At 42.0% G+C, this 21,609-nt stretch overlaps 1 protein-coding gene across 1 annotated transcript in view; it reads left to right on the top strand.

Annotated features, from left to right (window-relative positions):
- The window catches only part of PRR5 (proline rich 5), a 52,536-nt gene that overhangs the window by 2,678 nt on the left and 28,249 nt on the right, over positions 1 to 21,609 (top strand). Inside the window, exons 2-6 of the mRNA XM_009987433.2 lie at positions 6,688 to 6,768; positions 13,935 to 13,983; positions 14,653 to 14,710; positions 18,814 to 18,905; positions 21,100 to 21,240. Of these exons, the coding sequence (XP_009985735.1) occupies positions 6,688 to 6,768; positions 13,935 to 13,983; positions 14,653 to 14,710; positions 18,814 to 18,905; positions 21,100 to 21,240 (421 nt within the window). The remainder of the gene's footprint in view (positions 1 to 6,687; positions 6,769 to 13,934; positions 13,984 to 14,652; positions 14,711 to 18,813; positions 18,906 to 21,099; positions 21,241 to 21,609) is intronic.

Raw genomic sequence — 21,609 nt, 5'->3', positions numbered from 1 at the left:
ATGTGGGGAGAGGTAAAGCACAACCTCACGACAGGCCCTGCCCCACACAAGAACATCGATCCCGTGTGGAAAGTCAGCCCTTTGAGGTGGAGCGAGGATGCTGCCTCAGCCCTGCCAGGGACCATGCTGAAACACTGCAGAGCCAGAGTTTTGCTGCTGGGGTCTTCTGCAAGGTAGCAGCTCTGTCGCTGCAGGCTTTTTCTGAGGAGGGTGTGTGGCTCCCCTTCTGCAATTGGCTTGTGTGTGACTGCAGTCTGGCTGCCCACCGACGTCCCCTCCGCCACCTCCGCTCTGTTGAGACCGGTCTCAGCCCTCAGACTGTTCATGCCAGAGGATGACTGCTGCTTTCTGACACCAAGGGAGGGCAAACGGCAGGAGCCCAGTCGCAGGGCTCAGCGTGCAGGGGGCATGTAGCACTCAGTGCTAGCAAGGAAGGTCTCCTCCTCCCTGGTAACTTTCCTTCACCTCCAAGCTAAAATGCTGTACAACTTCTCGACACTGTTAGATCAAAGGGAAATCAATGCCGAGCTGCTGTCTGCCACTATGCAAATCAGACTTTATATCATGGCTTTTTCTGAGCTTGCTTTCACGTGAACCCCAAAAGATCTGTACAGCAACGCACCGGCAGCGCGCGTTAACTAGCAACCAACAGCAACATAGTGGAACAATACAGTTTCGTTACAGCTCACAGAATTTGCATTGGATTAAAATAGCTTAGATTTTTTCACTAGCGTTGTCTTCAGTTCCTTTACTCCCCCCCTCCTTTTATGCTTTGGGCAAAATATGAGGGCTGAATGCTGACTAAACCAATTGGGCTGAGAAACCCCAGGTTTTTAATCTTGAGCTTGCAAGCTGGGGGGGCCTCTCTCAGGGCAAATAAAATCCATCACGAGGTTTTCATTCTGACTGAGCTAGCACAGACTGCCTAATCAGGAGCTGATACTGTCTGAGTTGTGCTATGGGAAAGCCTTGAGTCAAAGGCGATTAGATCCTCTTTGGTATAAGAAAATGGGGAAAATTCAGGGAAACGTGAAGGAGTAGGAGATAGAAAAGAAGGGGTGAGATGCCTATGACATTAGTGAGATCAGCAGTAAATCCAGAGTCATACGGAATCAGAAAGAGTTTTATGGTTTGGGCTAATTTTTACAGAGTTGTAATAAGCACAATAACTTGCCGCAAAGTAATTTTTACAGTCATGGGAACTATATTTCATCTCCTAATTAAAAATGAATGTTTTTTCAGATCACAGAGAGGCATTTCTAGTGCAGAAAACATTCCAGACCAGCATATTTATCTACTAGTTCTACTCAGAAATTTTCTTTCTTCCAACATTCGGTGTTTAATTAGAAATATTTTGAAATATTGCTGCCTGTCTGAGCATCACCGCCTTTTTCCTGACCCTTTATTTGGAGCCCTCTTTGGAGCATTTGGTCGTGTGCAAGCATGGGAGGCAGACAGAGCCGAGCTGTGGCATGGGGAAGAGGGATGGGAGAGTGAAGGGGACTTCCCAGCTGGTCAAGCCACCACTGCACCATGGAGCACATGTCAGCTCTGACTACAGTAATAGAAAGTGGTGGTGGTGGTGGTGGTGGAAAATTGCTTCTCCCCATAGCCCTCCAGACATACTTATGCTTGCTTGAATGCAGGTATAGTTGGAAACCAAAATCTCGTTGGTCCTACACTCTGTAGAGATACTGCTCTTGGTAACACCCCAAGGAAGTCCCTTCACTTAATCTATCTCATCTTCTTTATATATAAGAGTAGTGTTTATAGTTGGTGAAGTTAGTGAACTAACGCCTCTCAAACTCTTTGAAGATGGAGTTTTGCAGACCAGCTTATTTTCACTTGTATGATCCAGTGCGTAATTGCAGCCTATCCCTCTTTGCAGATTGCTTTACCTTGGGTAGAAATTCCAGAAGCATAAGTGGACTAGCAGCTGCAAGCTTGTTTTGAAAGGGTCAAGGCTTCGTGGAAAGCCTGTGGAGTTGCAGCTGGACTGAAGCTGTGCTGCAAATGGACTCTACCCGATTGGATTAAGCTAATTCAGAAAAATGAGGTTTTATTCTGATGTGAGGGTGTCTTCAAGGAGGTTTTGATGTGACTATATCAAGTTAATTATTGTTAATTAGTTATTCCCATAACTGTCCAGAGGAAATGAGCCCTAAGTCACTTAGTCCCTTTTGAAAATTAAAATGTTGCCTCTAACTACCCGCTACTCGTAGGGCATGATTATTCACACAGCATTGGTTTTGCTCGTGGAGCTCTGGAAAGGGGAGAATTTGCAAACGCTAAGTAAAAAATGCCGTGATATTTTCACTCATGCTGTTTGCATATGAAGGTAGTGACTGCTTTAGAGAACCAGTATTACCTGCGTGCTGTGCATGAATGAAAACGTGGGCCACTCCACCCGCTTTGCCAGGAAACGCCGAGCTGGGAGGGCCACGGCCACTGTCGAAGCAAACAGGAGTTGAGGATTCAGGCAGAGACTTGTGAGCCCAAATTTGCAGTTGTTCCGCAACTGTGCACACATTTACACCCACAGCAACTACAGGGAAAGTGCTCAGAGTAGTATCAGTGCATGAATGCACCTGTTACTAACTTTCACATTGTGAAAGAGTTACAGAAGAGAGTTTACAAGGCATTTTCAGTTCAGGCTAACTATTAAAATATAAGTTTAATTACATACATTAGTGACTTGAGCCTCAGTGAAGGCTGGTCGCAGGCACAAGTGAAAATGATCCACCCACCTGAAGCATCTTGCTGGACTTCTGTGTGTAAGCAGCAGCTTGGATTTTTTTTACACCAAAAGGTTGTACCATTCTGACGAAACCCTTTTAAACACTCATTATAGAAACCATAGCATTACTTTGATTTTTGCAAGGGTTGGGATTGGTTTTTTTCATTAGCTTAAGGTAACTGAGAAGATTTAAGCTAACTTTTTATTATCCTGACACCAACTTATGCCATCGATAGCATCCTAGTTATTCCAGCTCCTTTTTGTTGCTTCTTGAGCAAGTGTGGAGGGCCAGATTACAGTGGCATTCTCACATCACCTGCAGCCTGGGACCACATGCCTGCACCCTGCATGCAAGCGCTGCTGTCTGCAGTGGGAAGGAAAGACAGGTGGTCAATGCAGCGGGGCCAAGACTTGTTTTCCAGACAAGGCAGTTGTCCGTCACTACAAGGGAGATCCCAAGCAGACTAAAAGATCACTGCTAAGTTGTTTTATGTAGGTGCAGTTCTACTACAGAGGCAGTGACTTAAATGCTCACAACCTGTCCCCCTTAGTTCTTGTTAAAAAAGCTTGCTCTGTCTTATTTCTTTGCGAAATAATAATGGACCTGTTAAGCTGGAAAGGGAAAACCTCCCCCTCATTTAGAAAGGAGTGTAAGAGAGGAGAGAGAGCACGTTGGCTTTTAGGAGAGGTGTTTAGTCATTCTTCTCTCAAGAAAGCTGGCAGGGAACATTGCAAAGTTCATTTCCGAATCAGAAGAGCGTGTAAAGACTGCTTGTTTTATTCACTACATTAATCGTACTTCACAGATTACTCATAATATTAGAATACCCAAGTCACTTCACTGTATATTGGAGACATTTAGCTGCCACTTTTCAAATAATCGTAAATTGAGTGTGTCTGTCTGAGCCAGCCAGAATAAGCTGGGTTAGATCGTGAGTGTATGTCTGTGCACGTGGGTGTAGGGGGGAAAGAGGGACCACCGTGGTGGGGGAGCGCTTAATGCCTTGGAAATGTCTTCAAAGGAGCAAAAGAGAGAAGAGGCTGGTGGTTCCTGTTTTTATCCGCTTGTGCATTTCTCCACAGCGGGTCATATCCTTCACCTGCCACTTTTAATTTCCTTTTTCCACACATGAACGTGGATGAGCTTTTCTAACAGTGCATCTCTGTGCTGTTCAGCATTGTTGTGTGCCTGCATTTCACATCTCTCACTGAATAACATTGGGTTTGCCTTCCAGCCCATCCTTCCAGCAAGTATTGAAAGGGGTTGTCTTATGATGGACCTGGGAAGGTTTGATGTGGGTGCCTGAGGTCCCCAGGCATGCTTTGCTACCACCTGGCATAGTGCCTGCAATGACATCCCTTTGCAGTGGAAGCAGCTGCACATGGCTGGATCTGGCCCTGGAGCCGACACCAGGACAGAGCTGACCAGGCTCGTTCATTAGTAGGAATCAGGCTTCCTCCCTCTGGAGACCATTCAAACAGATAATCACCTTTAGCTCTTCTTCACAAGACAGGGCAACTCCAAATCCTGGTACCTCCAGGATGAGCAAATCTGGTCCTGGCTTTGCCTTCCGGAGCTCCAAAGCTGTTTGCTGCTCCATTGCACCAGACTCCAGTGCAGTGTGAGCAGGAGGAGTTCAGCTGCAAAGCTCTGAAAAATGATATTGTGGAGTCACTGGTAGAAGCAGATCCTCAGGAGGGATGTGCATGCTATAGCTTCTTATTCTTGGAAGATCTCTTTGGTAGATATTCTAGGGGTGAGATTCAAGTCGGTGACTCCTAAATACACCTTGTAAGTGTCCCTGAGGCTGGTTGTTGCTGTTCCTTGCTCCTGCCGAGTACAAGCTGGGAGGTGGCATGCAGAACAAGAGACAGCCAGGGAGATGGTGCAGAGCAGGAAGACTTCTGCTGTGTGTTTTTTGTATTATGCCTTAAGATGTCATCTGCGCTTCTCAGGTGCAACCTTGAATAGGAAGAGCTGCATGCCAAAATCTGTATTTTTCCTTTGTGGTTAGTAGGATTGTGAGGGAAGAAGAAGAAAACAGTGACAATGATGGTGTGTAATACCGCTATTGATAATCACACTTACTGCTTTTGTTATCGTTTTCATAAATATATCTTAAAATGTCCTTTAGTCATCAGCGTCATCACCTTTATTTTACACATGGGGTAACTGAGTCAGACAGCAGTGAAATGACTTGCGGTCACTGCAGGCAGTGGGAATGGTCATTTCGGTAAAAGCAGTTGTACTGGAAACCGAGTGGCAATAGCACAGGCAGGGGAGCAGTACAGGCTGCTTTCTTGCGTGTCGGCGCTGGGAAGCCAAAGCATCTGTGTGCATGTCGAATAAAGGCTGAGTTCACCCTGCAGTATGTTCTTGGTCACTAAAAGATGCTCCTTCCACCCCAGCTGAAACCTAAAAGACCTTAATGTTTTCGGGACTTCCACTCCGTAGTTAAATGTGGCAGGAGTTGCTAAGCGATTCCAAGAGTGGAGGAATAGGGATGAGCTGACAGACGGAGGGACCGTGTGAGTCTTCCTTCCTTTTGGAGTCAAAACTATGAGGCTATAAAAGGTGGCACTGGATTAGGGAAGAGGAAGGAGACTCCTACTCTCTTCTACTAATGCCAGAACAGGTTTGGTCTCACCTTTCTCTGGCATTTCTTCACCTTTGTCCTCAGACAAGGTGAATCACTAAGCTTAGTGATTTAGGCTGACGTGTGATCACACTAATTGTGTCAGGTGTATTTCAGGAGCATTTCAGAGCTTCCTCTTGAAGCATGTACTCATTTCAGTAACCCTTTGAGGTGCAGCCTTGTTAAGTTCATGGGATCAGTAAGCATCCCTGCTAAGAACGTGGGTTGCCAGGTACCTGCAACACCTGGCGGGTTTTTGCCATTCAGCATCTTAAATGCAGGGCTGGTGGCCATATACCCCAGCAATGGACAGCGCTGGGTATGTGACTTTCTGTTGAGCTAGAGAATTTTGTGGTCTCAATCCTGTCTTCAATTGCATCTGATTGCAGCAGAAAGTCACTACCTCTAAGCAGCATGTGCTTGCAGAACAGTTACAAATGCCATTGAAAAAGAAAAGGGAGCGTTTTCGTAGGACAGATGGTTGGCCTGTGCCGAGCACATCACTGCCTCCCTCGCTGTTTGCCTTGGAAACTCTAGACCTGTTGTTCTTTCAGCGCAGCCTTGATTTTCCTTTAGGTGAAGCAAGAGCATAAATCTTTGAGAAATGAATGAGTGGTAATAGGAAACAGTCTTTGTAACCAATTGCCCCTTTTCTATTGTTTCATTTTTGAAAATGAATGAGAGATTGGTTAAATTGACTTAAAATTCATAGTTGTCCAGTGTTTCTTTTACTATTTTTTTTTAAAGAACTAACCATTCTTGAGATTACATTCTAGTAAAAGGATGCTGTATTTGTGGGTTAAACTTCAGATATAGTGTCCAGCCTGGATAAATGCTGATTTGTTGATAAAGAAATCAAGTAACCATAGCTTAGACAAATATATGCTAACAATGCTGGGAATATCATCACTGATCTCATAGTGAAGCTGTTAATTGTCTCTATAGTCAGCCATAGAGACAAAAATACACTTTAAAATATTTCAAATATACTTAATATATGAATATATTATAAATTATACTTAATATATTTGATGTACCTGAAATATATAACCTAAGTTTTCTGAATACTGATTTCAGATATGCAACTGTTGAAGTTACTGAGTTGGAACATATGAAAAAGAACTGATTTTCAAAGATGGCATGTGTTTTGTAGGCAATAATTCCTATGAAGGCGTCTGGGATGAGGTACTAGAAGTCATCTATGACTTTTAAAAGGGTCTTGCAGTGTCTCTGCAGAGATGTCAGGCTTATTGTGGAAGCGATACCCTTCTAAAATGTGATCGAGTGCTAATAACTCCTAATGTCCTCTTGCAGTATCCACAATGGAGTAATAGCGGTGTTCCAGCGTAAGGGTCTCCCGGACCACGAACTTTACAACCTCAATGAAGGAGTCAGGTAAGAGACTCAACTCTGCGCGAGGCGTTATTAGCCAGCGTGCACAGTGCTCTGCTCCCACTCGCGCCGGAGAGCTTCTGCAGCAGTATTACGGGGTCGTTTTCCCAGTGGCAGTTTCAACCAGCACAGTCAGTTTGGCCTCAGTGAATAGCTGTGGCTGATGTGTGTCAACACCTCGCTGCACAGCGAGAGCAGAGTTCCTCCTTCTGCAGGGGAGGCGTTCAGCCGTGAGGAGGATGGATTATTTCAGAGTCTGTCTTGACGTACTGCATTGAAACTAAGGAAGGGAAAACCTGGACCCCTCTGGTAACGCAGCCCGATTCTACCACAATGATGCTGCGCTTTCCGTGGGTGCCAGGCCTGGCTCTGAGGTGCTTCCCTTGCATCCGTGGAGGATGTACAGCCTCCAAGCGCTCAGTGCGGCACAGCGAGGAAAGGTGTTCTGCCTGGTGGTCCCTCACGTGTAGCTGCTCCTTCCGCACAGGCCGGATATGCTGTAGATGTTACAAAGCTCCTGTCCACACAATGACCTGAGTAACGCAGTTTAAGGTTCCTGTTTCTTTCTCGTGCTGAGGTGATGCTGTTCACAACGGAATAAGTATAGACCAGTGAGGTGTATAATGGGAACGTTTTTCCCTAAAGCAAAAAAAAAAGAGAAAAGTGAAAATCCTGCCGTTCAAGTTAATTAAGTTATAGTTGCAAAGAAAAGTTTACCAAGAGATAAGCTGATATCTGAATTTACAACACTTCACGTTTTACTACTTTTTCTGCCAGTTATTATTACTTACTAAACCCTCTCTCACTGACAAGGGCAAGGTAGCACATTTCCTTTAAGAAATTTTTCCCAATGCTGTGAAGAATAAATGGTGGAAAAGAAGCTGTGCTTATGAAAGACAGACAGCTTATTACATTCCATGGCTGTCTTTAGATAAGAGCCTCAGTGATTCCTTTTCCCTTACTGTTTATTTCCACTCTATCTGAGCACCAGAGTCTGAAAAAATCCACAGAATATCCAGATCTTCTGGGATTACCAGTCCCTGTCTGGTTCCCAGTCTGGGATAGCTGGCCCAGTCTGGGTACATTAATTGTGGGAATATCTTCAGAGAAGTCCAAGTGAATGACATTTGACCCATGATCTCTCTTTTTCCCTCTTTCTCTGTCTTTTTGAAATTAAAAGAAACTTATTCTCTAGTTATTTCTTACTTCTCTGGGGAGAAAATGACATACAAAGAAGAGCTTTTCTAGGATGACTGTCAGTTAGCATGATCCATCAATCATTTTGAGTTAGTTATTGGAATAATGGTTGATCATTATTATTGTAAGTGCAGTTAGGATTCTTCAGCTTTATCTGAGTGATGAAAAATGGTGCTTCTGGGCTGAGATTTCCTGGCCTAATGCATTTGCCACAGGTTGTTCATCTGCTGGTGAGGGAAAGAAGATGAAAATTTATTTGCTGATGTGGCAGAGACAGATATAATCTTGTATGGACCAACAAATAGAAGGTAGTTAGATAGATAGGTGTTATTTGGTGATTTGTGCCTGGATTTTGCTTTCATTTACCTGAGTATAAACCCTGCACTGTGATGATGCTTGCTAATATAGTTGTGTTGAATTCATTGCAACATCCCACGCAGCCAAACAGGGAAGCTGATTACAAATAGACTGACGTTTTTTCCATTTTATGATGGACTTTGCTGCCGCGTGATAGACTCATTTCTTTTTGTTAGAGTAAGGATAATGCTGCTTTGTTGTTATCTTTGTTGATTGCTCACTTCAGGGAGAACGCCTGGTGACTCATACCTGAGCTGATGGACAAAATATTGTGAAATCTAGACCGAGCTAGAAAGCTGCTGCCATAAATGAGACATTAGCAGCATAGCCTCCTGGGATGAGCGAGTGTCTGGTGAGATGCAGCCTGGCTTTTGAGACTGGTTCTTGTCTACTGCTGCTTTGAGGTTGTTCCCTCTTGCCTCCGACTTGGCCTGGACAGCCTTCTGATTTATTGACAAAAAGCTGTCCATCTTCTTGGTGACAACTCTGTGTTTGTTCTTGTGAAGCTTCTTGTGTGTATCCCACGTGCTTCACCATAGAAAAAAAGCTAAGATGAGAAAACTGCAAGTGGGCAAAGAGGACACCACAGCCAAAAGATCTGTCTCTAGATGAGAGCAGGGTAGTGGTATGTTTTAAGCATGCCTTTTCACATGTCCAGCCGTGGCCTCTTTCCAGAAGTTACTACACTCCTGCTGTGTGCTTCATTTTACTGCTGACCACAGTCAATAATGTTTTAGGGCCTCCTGACTATTGGCAGCTGAATTTGAATTCGAGCACTTAAATTCAGCTCAAAACTTAACTAAGAAATTACTGATTGGACACATACAAAAAATATCTGGCTTACTACTATTGTTATTTAATTAAAAATTACTACTATTGTTATTTAATTAAAAATAACTTTCTTTGGGTTAATGTTATTATTGAGTGCAAAAATATCTCACTCATAAACTTGACCTCAGAAGTGGAACAAGTGTATATTTGCCTTACAATTGTTTGGATGCCTTTTTCCCACAAGTACATGAATAAAAAGAAACAAATAACCATTATTTCCACTGGGTAGAATTTGAATGTGGAAGCATTCCAGTAAATGGCTAGTATCAGTAACTTTTTTCAACAGTTACAGGACAGTAAAAGAAGTTATTTTATTTTACCACTTTAATTAGAGCAGATTCTAGGATACTTTTCATAACTAAACCCTGAATATCCAAGTTGACTCACAGACCAAGTGTAAATATTTGGACAGTTAGGTTATGCCAGCCTTTGCACACCATTGTTTTGGCTCAGGAATGTGACATATATTCAACTACTGTATGTCACATACGTGCGAACAAATACGTGCAACTTCCTTTTCTGAACACGCATCTCAAGGCTTTGAACTCTGATTATGTGTACACTGGTTATTTAAGAAAACGTCAGTGGGTACAAATCTGTGCAGTACCATTTACTTTTCTTCTAGGTTTGGCTCATAAAAGCTGCCACTCATTTGCACCAGTACCTTTTGACACCATTCTTGCATTCCTCTGGCATTAGGAAGTTTGATTCAAAAGTCAGGTAATAAAAATCTGTATGCATATACTCACTGTTTAGTATTTCTCTTGGTGCATGTTTGTGATATTAGCAATCATATAGTGTTTTTTCCTTTTTCATTTCATGCACCATATGTCGTTTCAAAGTGTTTATTTACACCACTTGTAAATCAAGGAAGAAAAAGAAGGAAAAGGAAACACGGTGGAAGCAGGATGTCCTGTATTAAAGCTAATACATATTTATAGCTGCCTCTTCTCTGTGTTTCAGGATACTGTCTTAATGCAAACAAAGAACATTTTAGTGGCATTTCCTCATTTGCAACAAGAGTTCAAACCCAGTAAAATCACTTGTTTTCATTTACTTGATTTAACTTTATTTAACTTATAAAGTTAAAATCAGATACTGTACAGTGTTAGACATTCCATTCTAAGTAATGTTGCAAGAGTTAATTTCAAAATGAACCAAAGAAGCAGCAGCAGGAAGATACAAAAAAAGTCAGGAGCTATTTTAGCATATTTTATATGAATTTATATTATCACCTTAATTTACAAAGTCATTAAGTAGGCAATGAAAACCTGATATCAACGATATACAAGCTTCATAAGAGTGCAAAATGACTAGCTTCAAAATTGGATGCACTTGAAACGATGTCTTATAGCTGATCAGAGATCTCTTTTAGGTTTGATCAGATTTTTGCCTGAATTCTACTGTGATGTCTGTATAGCTAGATAAGGTTCAGTAATCTGAATTATCCAGGATCTGACAGGTGACAACCTAACTGATTTTTGTTAAAGGAGATTAGACAAGGGTGAAAAAAAATGCAAGCAATGTCTTGGATCCAGTTTTGTTGTGATTCTCTTTTGCATGAATATGGGTACAGAGAACATTGAACACCAGTGTTCTGATGTGGCCTGAGGGCCTCACCATTTCACAATAGATTAATTAAGCAGCATGAAGTTTCTATATTATTAGGATTTTAAAGAGCAAGATGCTTTAATTGTGCTGTTGGTTCTTCTTCCACTCTGTACACAGAGCTGCTGCTGTAGCCGTAGTGCTGCTTGGTGTGGTGCAGTCCAGTGCATATAATTAACTACAAGTCGGTTGTTTAGTTCATTCATGGCTGAAAAAAATGGAGATGTGGTGGGATTTTGTTTTATCAGAGGGCTAGTTATTGGATAAGTAGAACATCATTTTGTATTTCCTGCTCTAAATGCCAGAAATTATGAGTAGAACCTAAAATATGAGAAGAGAATGTATTTGCAAATCACTGATTCAAGACTGTGAGGAATCCAGGACTAGACTTCAAAGAGCTGCTAGCTTGAGGAGAGGGCAGAAAATTAGGCAAAACTGTCAGCATAAAGTATCAGTATTTTTTTGAAACAGTGCCGCTGTCATAGGAGAATTCAAAACTGCAACTTTCTCATTATTTTAACTTAAAAATGGTTCATCCATGTTCTAAGTAAGAAAAACCTTTAGTGCCATCACTTGTGATTCAGTAAAAAATCACACCACTTGAACAGTAAATTCCCACTTTGAGTGAGTGTCATGGGTTAGGCCGCTCCGGCAACCAAACCCTACACAGTCGCTCACTCACCTTCCCCCACCCCCAGGGATGAGGGAGAGAATCAAAGAAAGAAAAGAAAAGAGACCCGAGGGTTGAGATAAGAACAATTTACTACTACCGCTACCAGTATATATATGTACGGATATGTACAAGGATAAATATATACAAACGAGTGATGTACGGTGTAATTGCTCACCACCCCTTAACCAAGGCCCTTCTCTTCCCAAAGCTGCAATCCCGAAACAGATAAATCCTGATACCGCAATCCCGGATGAACGGGAGGCCCGAAATAGAGACCGAGAGAGAGAAAGCACTCTGAGAGTCCGAAAGTGAGAGTCCCAGAAGAGCAAAAGCCCTTCTTTCCGGCTGACCCTCACTTTTATGCTGGGCATGAAGCTGCATGATATGGAATACTAATTGGCCAGTTTGGCCTCAATCTTAAGTTTAAGTACAAATCGTAAGAAGAGTCATGGACTCCCCGTCCCAGCCATGCTCCCCCCTTATCCTGTTGTGCTCCTGCACACTGGCAAGAACACGGCAGCTGAAAAGTCCTTGAGGTCTCAGTGCCAACTATAAACATCAACTTGCTATCAACGTTCTTCTCAGAGAGAGCCTCTGAGTAAAACCAAAACATGGAGCTCTTCTAGCTGCTAAAAAAAAAGCTCTGTCCCAGCTAAAACCAGGACAGTGAGTATGTCACGATTTGGCTATAGCATCCTTGTACTCATTGAGGTACTCTTAAGGCTTTAAGACTTTAACAGTCATTGAGGGAGGTGGGTTTTAGCTACTGCCAAGGGCTTGTCGGTGGGTACAATTGAGGATGGAGTCTCAGGGCACTGCAAGGGTTGTCCTCTCCCATATGTTGTAACAGCATCCCAAGAGGTCTAGCCATATAGCAGCCATTCATAGCAACGAGGGAACTGTGGCTAAATCCTGAGCTGGCCTTGAAAATTTTTGTCCATAGATAGTTTGTCTGAATTAATCAGGTTTCTAGCAGAAAAGTATTTTGATGCTTAGGAGCATCTGAAAACCTCCTTCCTTTTGTTTATTTTGTATTTCATTTATGCCTAGAGTGCTTCCACAGGGTGCTATGAGGTCAGTCTGAGCGTGTGCTTAAGGGTAAATAAATAAGATACTGTATTTTGGCCTCCTGAAGGTTGACCTGCTCCTCCTTTCCCTGAACTTTCAGAAGATCTCAAGAGGCTGTGCTGAAGCATGTGGTGTTAAAAACATCAGATCCAACTTCTGCAGACTTTTTCATGGAGCACAGGAATATGCTGGACTTCTTAAACCAGACGCGTATTTGTTTACTAGTTCAATAATTTGATTAATTATTTATTTGTTAGTTAAAGACATAACCCAAATATGATATCATGTTACAGACTATGCAATTTACCTAACTACCCTAATTGGGGGTTGGAACTAGATAATCTTTGAGGTCCCTTCCAATGCTAACCATTCTGTGATTCCATGATAAGTCAAATTTGACCTCATTTCTTCATGGGACCTGAGGTGGTCACATAGAGACAGGCTTTCAGAAGAGCTCCAGGCCAGATTTGCAAATGTTCGGAAAGCTCATCCAGGGTTACATTTTCATAAGGCCCGAGCTCTCATTTACACATCTAAATAGAGACCCGAGTGCAGAGAAGTATATCTAGCATCCAACGTGTGAGAATTAATGACATACAGCTTTTTAGCAATGTAGTGAGTTTTACCTGGATACCAACGTTGGGCTTGTGGATCGGGTTGAATTCAGTTTCTGAATTTGAGGGTTGTTTGTGGGAATTTTTTCACTTGTGAGATTGGTTTGCTCTCTGAGATTGCTTTGTGGGTTTTAGTGTAGAAGAAACACGAAAGGCAGAGCTGAGCTGTTGAATTCTGACCTGCTTTTTCGCTGAAATGATATGAAACGTCAACTGTTGTGGGTCTCCTGAGTGGAAGATCGTGACCCTTTCAACAAAAACTGGCCAAGTTTGACACTTGCAACAAAACCCACAGAATATCATCCTGCTTCAGGTTTCTCTCTGAGCATTCTGTCACAGCTCTTTTTTTCAACCTTACGCAGAGCAGGGATGATTTGAGTCTGAACACATCAGCCAAGTCACGGGCTCATTTTTTGGCTCAGACCCACAGATGGGCAGAGAGTGCTGGGAGTTTTCCCACATGTGCAACGCCAGGCACTAGTGAAGGCCTGGCACAGCAGGACAACAACTCGAGCGTTTTTTAAAAAGTTAGATGTAGGATGGAAAGCATCTTCTTTTGGTCAAATCTCAATTTCCCTTCATATGTGTTCGTGCAACTGAGCCATGGGAAAGCACAGCAGGTGTTTTTCAACACACAGAAATGCTGGTTGGGAGTCTTGGTATTGTTGACCTGTTTGCACTATTTGTGGTTAGACATTATTGACAGGCTCTGTGCTCCTGTGAAAATATTTTGCTCTTGGTGACTTCCTCTTTTCCATGCAGTGCACAGCTAACACAATTTGCTAATTACACAGATCCTTTTCTTATTCTTTTTAATACAGGCAATTATTGAAAACAGAACTGGGATCCTTTTTCACCGAATATCTGCAGGTAGGCATGTGATTTCTTTAATTTGAATCAGATTTCATTATATGCTACTGAGCAAAACCATTTCACCCACTCTGAATGCTGATCTGGAGCCCCTTGAAACTATTCAGAGATATCCACTGACTTTTCTGTGTTCTGTCATTTATGGACTAATGAGATTTGGATTTTATACATATGTAGTTAAAGAGTGAAGGCCCAAGCCGTGAAATAGATTTGTGCAGTCACTGTGTTTCTGTGTGACATTGCTGTCTTTCAGTAGACTTCAGACATTCAGAAATTTAAGTTGTTGAGTAAACCAGTTAAGTTCATTGCAATATAGCTAATAGGAAAGACATTTAGCAGTAAGTACACACTGTCTATTGAAGCAGTATTCTTTCTGCTTCTCTAAGACAGAGTACATGCTTGTCATGGTCAGCCATTTGAAGTTTGAGAAGCACTTTGTACCACGCTGAATATGTGCTGTATCCTGAAAGCAGTAGGTGATTGTATCATCATTTGACAAGTGTCCCAAGTGATTTAAGCAAGATGAACACAGGAGGAGTCCTTTGATGATTGATTGTTAAAATGAGAGACCTCCTTTCTTGTCAAAAGTTAAGAATGAAGAAAATGTGAACTATGACAGCTGTAGGGAAGTACAGAATTGAGTAAAGGTAGTCTATATTTTATTTACAGAATCAGCTGCTTACAAAAGGCATGGTGATCCTAAGGGACAAGATCCGGTTTTATGAAGGTAACTTGGATTTTAGCATGGTTTTCTATGTCTGTCACGGGAGTTTTGGCAAATGCATTCTGGAGGCAGTGTGATGCTTTTCCGCTGTCTTCCTGGGACTATGGATTAGCTTGTCTCAGTTCATTCCTGCAGTCTGTTGTTGTGTCCTGCCTTGGTATTCCCATTGGCTTTCACAGGGAGAGGTGGTTGCCTGGAGCAGCAGTGAGGGAATAAAGGAAGGATTACCTAGAGCATGGACACTTCCTTCTCTTTCAATTATAGCCTGCTCAATGTTAAGGAAAAGTGGAAAAATAGAGTGAGATATCTTAATAAACAAAAAAAAAACCCTGAGCACTAAGATCCCAATTAGTTAAGTGTCCAGCCAAGTCCAAAATAATGCTGCAGATTGTTTTAAGAGTTATTCTGGATTCATGCTTACGTAAACGAGGTCAGACACTATCTCTTCTTTTGCAGTCAAGGCTTCATTTGTCTGTCTGCACCTTCTGGAGATGTCACCTTCTGGAAGTAAACATCAAGGAGAACCTCCACTCAATGTGTCATTTTACAGTCACCCTCGTTTCGTGTCCTGTGCTATTTTGAAGCATTTAGACGTGCTGTTAAATATGCCATTTTGTCCTAGACGTAGGCATACATCCTCTGAGGATGAAATAGTTTCGGAATAACTTCAAGAATTATTGCCCATGTAAACAGTCTGAAGATCTTTGGGGAGATTTCAGGCATTTTTAAAGAAATATGTCTTTCCTTTTCCAAAGCTGCAGTCATAATACCACTTAGTCTAAACATACTGTTTAAGCAGTAGCCTGGAGACAACTGTTTCCATTAGTTTCAGCTATCTATAAATCCTAAATGTGACCTTTCATTACTGACAGTACAGTGGATCAGATTAAGATGGTGCAATGGGACCCAGCTTTCCTGATGAAAAGACAATAGCCCTGAACACTGCAAAAAGAGAATAAAGTTCACATTAAAAGAATAAACCAGAAAAGTACTGAAACTCTCCTAAGCTGAACACAGAATTCCTCAGTTATATAAAGTAGCAGCTTGGAGAGCACAAGGGGAGCTGCAAGAATCTCGAGGCCTTCATGGCTGCTTTGTAAATCACAAAGCAAGTTGTTTTTTAAGTATCAAATCAGCAAATTATTTGCAGAGACCTACCAAAGTCCAAAACCTTTTTCTTCAGGTTTTATTAGCTTGAAAATCAAAAATACTGTCACTGGTGTTTGAGATCAAAGCTGAGAAGAAAAATTGAAATGTAAGACCACTAACTGGTTTTCAAATATGGGAACATGTTTAGCAAATACAAAATTTCAGCAATCTGTTAAGTTTATTTTGGTTTTGAATTTGGTGTATTATTTTGTGGTTTCCTCTTAAAATATGGTCAGAAATGCTGGTAAGGTGAGGATTAAATTGCTCTGTGTTTTCCAAGTCTGTCCTTGGAAATGTCAGCTCACTAAAACTGACAAGTTATGGGAAAGTAGCTGTAACTTAGAAATTTCATTCAGAGGCAGAGTTCTTTCTGACAGCTTTCTGTTAGCTTGCCTGGGGAACTGCTGCTGGATGTGAGTTTCCCAAGGCTGGAATTTGAGTTTCCTGGCAGCAAAGGCAGCAGCACCCCGGAGTCCATCCTGTAGTCAGTAACCCATGGCTCCCAAAACACCTGACACGAAGATGGAGCACAGAAATCTTGGGCGCTCGCATTCTGAGCAGGGTGTTCTGAGCAGGGCGTCCCTGCTGGATCTGCAGCAGCAGTGGTCCTGCCCTCAAATATCAGGTTGTCCCGCATCCAATGATTTGGGTTTCCCTATCCAGTCAGTGTTGAAGCTTTCAAAAGAGAACTAAGAACATTCAGAGCATGCTTCGGAGAGGTTTTGTCCGGCAAGAAGTTTTGAAAATTTTAGCTCTTGTTTTGAAACAAAGAAACAATAATTTTTTAATTCTTACATTTCTTTCAGAAGTTTCAATTAACTTTTAGAAGCACTGTCAAAAGTACAGTGTGCATTTTTATGTCATACAAAATTGACTGTTGTGCTTCATTTAAATGAGCATTTAGAGTAACCCAGCTTCCTTGATTCCAGCAAATATGGTAAATGTAGGGATCTTTGCCTGACCGTAAAACAAACATATTCTTGAAAGGACGTGGAAGTCACTTTCCTCCATGTGAAAGCTGCTCATCATCAACAAACTGTAAGAATTCTTCCACAGCCCCTAGTAAAAGGCCTGCCTGGCGCAAGGCAGTTAACTCTGCAGCCTTTCTGAGCTGCTGTGCAGGAATCCCTCACTTCACGAAACAAGCTGCCCGCAAGATGAATGGAATGTGTGACAGTAAAGGCATGGTTATCTTAACAAGGTGATTTGACTTCGTGCAATTCTAGTAGCAAAATTTGAAAAGGACCGATGTTCAGCACCCGCTTCTGGAGCCCAATTCGTAAGGGCTTAGTTTCCACCTAACTTGAACTTGTGGGCAGCTAACATTTTTAACTCTTTTTAAAACTCTGCCCTCAAGGCATAGAGTGGTTTGGCTTCTCCTTCCTGATCGGATTTAAATCTTTGAAACTTGTTTGAGACACTAGTATTTGGAGATTATAACGCAATGGTATTGATTATTAGTAGTATTACTACTACAGCTGCTAGGAAATTTTGGACCTGGTTCCCTGCTGTATTTCACTAGAATTAGTGCAAGACGATTTTAAAAATACCAAAGCTGAGAACACCCGTTTAGTCTTGTTCACTCTTCGTGAGTGTGTAGGACAGAGAGGACTCCTGCCTGGTGGTGCAGAAATGAAGACTTTGGCATGGTTCACAAGCCAGCAGCTGCGGTATAGCGCAGTGATCCACATTTGTCACTGCAAGCACTTAAAGGCATCTACCCAGGAATAATTCAGGAGTTGCAGATGGGCCAGAGCTGGTGCTATTTGTCATGTGCTTAAAAATGCAGGGAGATCAAGTATCCCATAATAAAGATTTGCACTTGGCTAACTCGGAGTTTAGATGCTTTCATGCAGAGTTTCTTTGTGATGTGTGTGCAATTCTGGGCAAAATGTTCCCTGGCTGAGGCCCTAAGTGATGCTGTAATACCAAAATTAAGAATAGTATATGATTCTGACACCAGTAGTAAGATTGATTGATTGCTGTTGAATTTCCTTCCTCGTATTGTCTTGTCTGAGTGCCTCATAATCATTGATGTATTTATCTCCATAATACTTGCTGGTGGAGGTGCAGTGGCATTGCCCTCATTTCACAGTTGGGCTAGGGGCACAGGAATGCTAAAGAGCTTGCCCAAGGTCACACAGGATGTTTTGGAGAATAGGGATTTGAAGCCAGCATTCAGCTATCGAGCCAGACTTGCTCTCCCCTAGATCTCAGCTCCTGCCTTTGCCTCTGTGTTTTACAAAATGTTCTGTGAGAAACTCTGTGTCCAACTTGATTGTAGGACCTCGCCCAAGCTTCTCTGATCTCCACTGGGGAGGCTTCCAGATGGCTGCAGATGGGGAGGGAACAGAGAGTGGCCTCACTGTGAGGACCATGGGGAACTCATATCTTCCCAGGTTTTGACTGCATCCTTTGAAAGGGGAGATTTTCGATCTAAGTGGAGATACAGGGAAGCTGGGGATCAATCTGAGGGGATGCTTTGTAGAGGATCTCCACAGAGCACAGCTTGCCCTGCTGACCCACTGCTTGGTGAGCAGAGGGGAGCACAGTGAGGGAGATTTCTCTGCAGGAATGTTTCCACATTTAACCTGCTGTGTGCTCCTCTTACTGCTCTCCTCTGCAGTCTTGTCCAGTAGGAGAACATCACTGTAAGAAGAGGAGGAGGTAACCTGGGCTATTATTCTTTATTCTTCACGAGGCTTTTCTCTGTAAGCTTTAACCTCAAAGTCTCTGAGAGTCTACTAAGAAGGCTAGATGTGTCATCTGAGAAGACACAAATACTGAATGATCCAATACAGTGAAAGGAATACTAATTCCGTACTGCTGATAGTAGCTGTTACATGATTCGTCTTTGTGTATAATAGCAGATCCACATTGTTTCCTGCGTATTTTAGTCTTTGCATTTAGCTGATTGCAACCTAAATGGTTCACTAGTTTGTTTTGTGTTTTTGCAGGGCAGAAACTGCTGGATACCTTAGCTGAAACCTGGGATTTTTTCTTCAGTGATGTCCTGCCCATGCTTCAGGCTATTTTCTATCCTGTGCAGGTGAAAAATTACTCTGTTTCTATAGAACCTTGAAAAACTGGAAAAAGCAACTTTACTGGTTCATCAACAGATTGATGCAATCCTTAACTCTCTCTCCTTGGGCTAACCTCCCAGTGCAGCTGTTCTGTATAGTCATGTCATGCAAATAAGTTACTTATGCAAACAGGTTTGAAGTGCTTGGATGAAAAAGATGAAGGGGAACTTTGAAAACAGGAGTGGAGCGCACGGAGGATGGTTAGTCCTTCTGTCAGCTCACACTAAAAGTCAAAAAAGGTTACGAATGACAAACTGAAATATGCACACATTGAAATAAGTGGAGCTGTGTTGATTTAAATATATACATTTATTTCTCCGCAGTGTGAATTCATCTCTGATGTCCACTTTTGAAAAGGAATTGTATTTTCAAGGTCAAATTCTATGCTACTATAAATGAACAGCAGTAGTTGGTGAAGTTAGACCAGTTTACATGAGCACAGAATTTTACTCCAGTAATTTTAAATCCACAATAGGTACGTGATCTGATTTGGACGAGGCTCACTGTTCTAACTTAGTGATGGCCACAGAGCGTTGCTTATCACTTAAGTCCCAAGGAAATCTGTACCAGAGAGGTGTAAGTGATCTTGGAGTTGCTTTTAGATGCCCACAGATCTTAGTGGGATTTTGGTGCCCGAACGTACGTTGGGAAACTTTGAAAACTTTCTCCCATTTTTCCAAGTGGACTTCATGCCTGAAATGATTGTCCACATATAATCAACATTACCATTTGCATCTGCAGGTAATAACAGGTATGAAATCTGAATTCAGTAGAAGAGCTGCAAATTTACACCGAATTCGATTCTGAAAGAGAAGAGCTCTAAAAACATACAGGGCTACTTCACCTATTCACTTGTGTCCTAGCAGTAGAAACTTCAAAACGGTAGACGTAATAAGGTATTAAAAACATCTTAGAACATGATGGGAGATTTTTCTAAGTGCCACATAATTTAAATCCAAGGCATTTGGAAACATAGTGTTACAGGTAGGCTCTCAACCTGGTTTTCTGTACTGACTTGACTAAATTAGGACTCACTCAGATGTTTTTTGAAAATTGCACCAAATACCTCTTTTCACTGTTGGTGCTCCTGAGGCCTTTGAAAATAATTTAGCAACACAAGTCTCCTCACCTTTCAGATGGAAATAATTGCTTGAATTTTCCAAGGAACCTGGAGGGGGTAAGAGCCCCAAGTCCCATGTGATTTCAAAGAGATCTAGGTGCCTGATGTTCTGAGGTTGCTTCCAAAAGCCCAGCTGGTGCTTATGTGCTCTTGTAAATTCTATTTATCAGCAATTGAAGCAGATTTGGGGCCTTCTTTTCTTCGGTGTAAATAATTAACAAAGCGAGAAGGAATGGGTGGGGTTGGGTCAGGCTTCTTTATTCCGAACTGAGATGAGTCAATACCAGCTGAATACCAGACCTTCCAGAAGCATTAATATTTGGCAGGCAGCACTTGTAACTGCAGGCAAGAATATGTATGTACAGCCATATATACCCAAGGAAAAAATGCTGATGCCAGAAAGTTTTACGACTCCTCATAAGGCAAGCAGTGTTAATCTCTGCAGGCAGAGCTAGCATTGTGTTCTTCAGATGTGATTTACTTCAATGAGAAGGTATTCTTGAACTGCAAAAAGATGTCTTTGAAAATGTGACATGAAACTTTAGCTCTGCTTCTGCCTCATAGTGAAGTCTCCCAAACTGTAGAGAAGAGGAGGATCCACAGGTGAGCTGAGACAGGATTCCCACCATAATTTGGGTATAGTACTCAGCTAGTACTCAGAATCTTGAGAAATAATGGGAATTCAACCCTTTTTCAACCCTGCTTTTTATTAACAAAATAAATAAGATACATTTCGTTACTGCTAAAGTACAAATTATTCCTGTATATCCTGTGCTCAGGTATGATCCCCCACCCCAACCCCTCATGGTTTTCATACACAGTCAGACTGTCATTGTCTGCAATGTTCATTACTGCCAAATCAAATTAACTGTGCAGACTTGTAGGCTGCTCTGTGTCCTTTGTTATGTTTCCTTTGCTTTTCATTCAGGTTTACCATTCTTGTAATCCCTCAGAAGTGGAGGAAGGAATTCTGACAGAGGATTTTTGAAACTCATTTTCATACTGCTCATAGTCCGTCTTGCTTTGTTTCTGTCTCCAAGGGGAAGGAGCCCTCGGTTCGGCAGCTGGCTCTTCTGCACTTCAGGAATATAATTACCCTCAACATTAAATTGGAAGATGCCTTATCACGTTCCAGAGCCAGAGTTCCGCCTTCTATTATTCAGATGCTGTTAATACTCCAGGTAAATTGGTTACTTTTCTCAGGCTGTTTTCTTTTATCTTTCTCCCTCTATGGTATTGCTGAATTCTTCCTAAGCAGCCACTGATTTTGCTTATGCATTGAAAACTTCTTACCCAGAATGCCAGGCCTTCTGTGCAGTTTAATGTGGTCCTAATATCTAAAAGTAGAGACTGTAGAGGTTCAGACTAATGCCTTAAGACCCAGAGGGTCTGAGAGTAAAAACTCATTTTGAAACTGTGGGCCTTGAAATATGAAGTATTGCAAGCAGACCTGTGTATGTGGTAATAAATAACTTCCATTAAATACTACATGTTGCTGCATTAGCAGTTCTGGATATGAAGCTTCACATCTGGAGTGGACAACAAAGTGA

This window comes from Tauraco erythrolophus, chromosome 4, assembly GCF_009769465.1.
Source record: "Tauraco erythrolophus isolate bTauEry1 chromosome 4, bTauEry1.pri, whole genome shotgun sequence".
NCBI classification, from domain to species: Eukaryota; Metazoa; Chordata; class Aves; order Musophagiformes; family Musophagidae; genus Tauraco; species Tauraco erythrolophus.
The sequence above is the reverse complement of the archived record's forward strand: the minus strand, read 5'-3'. Positions and strand labels throughout refer to the sequence as shown.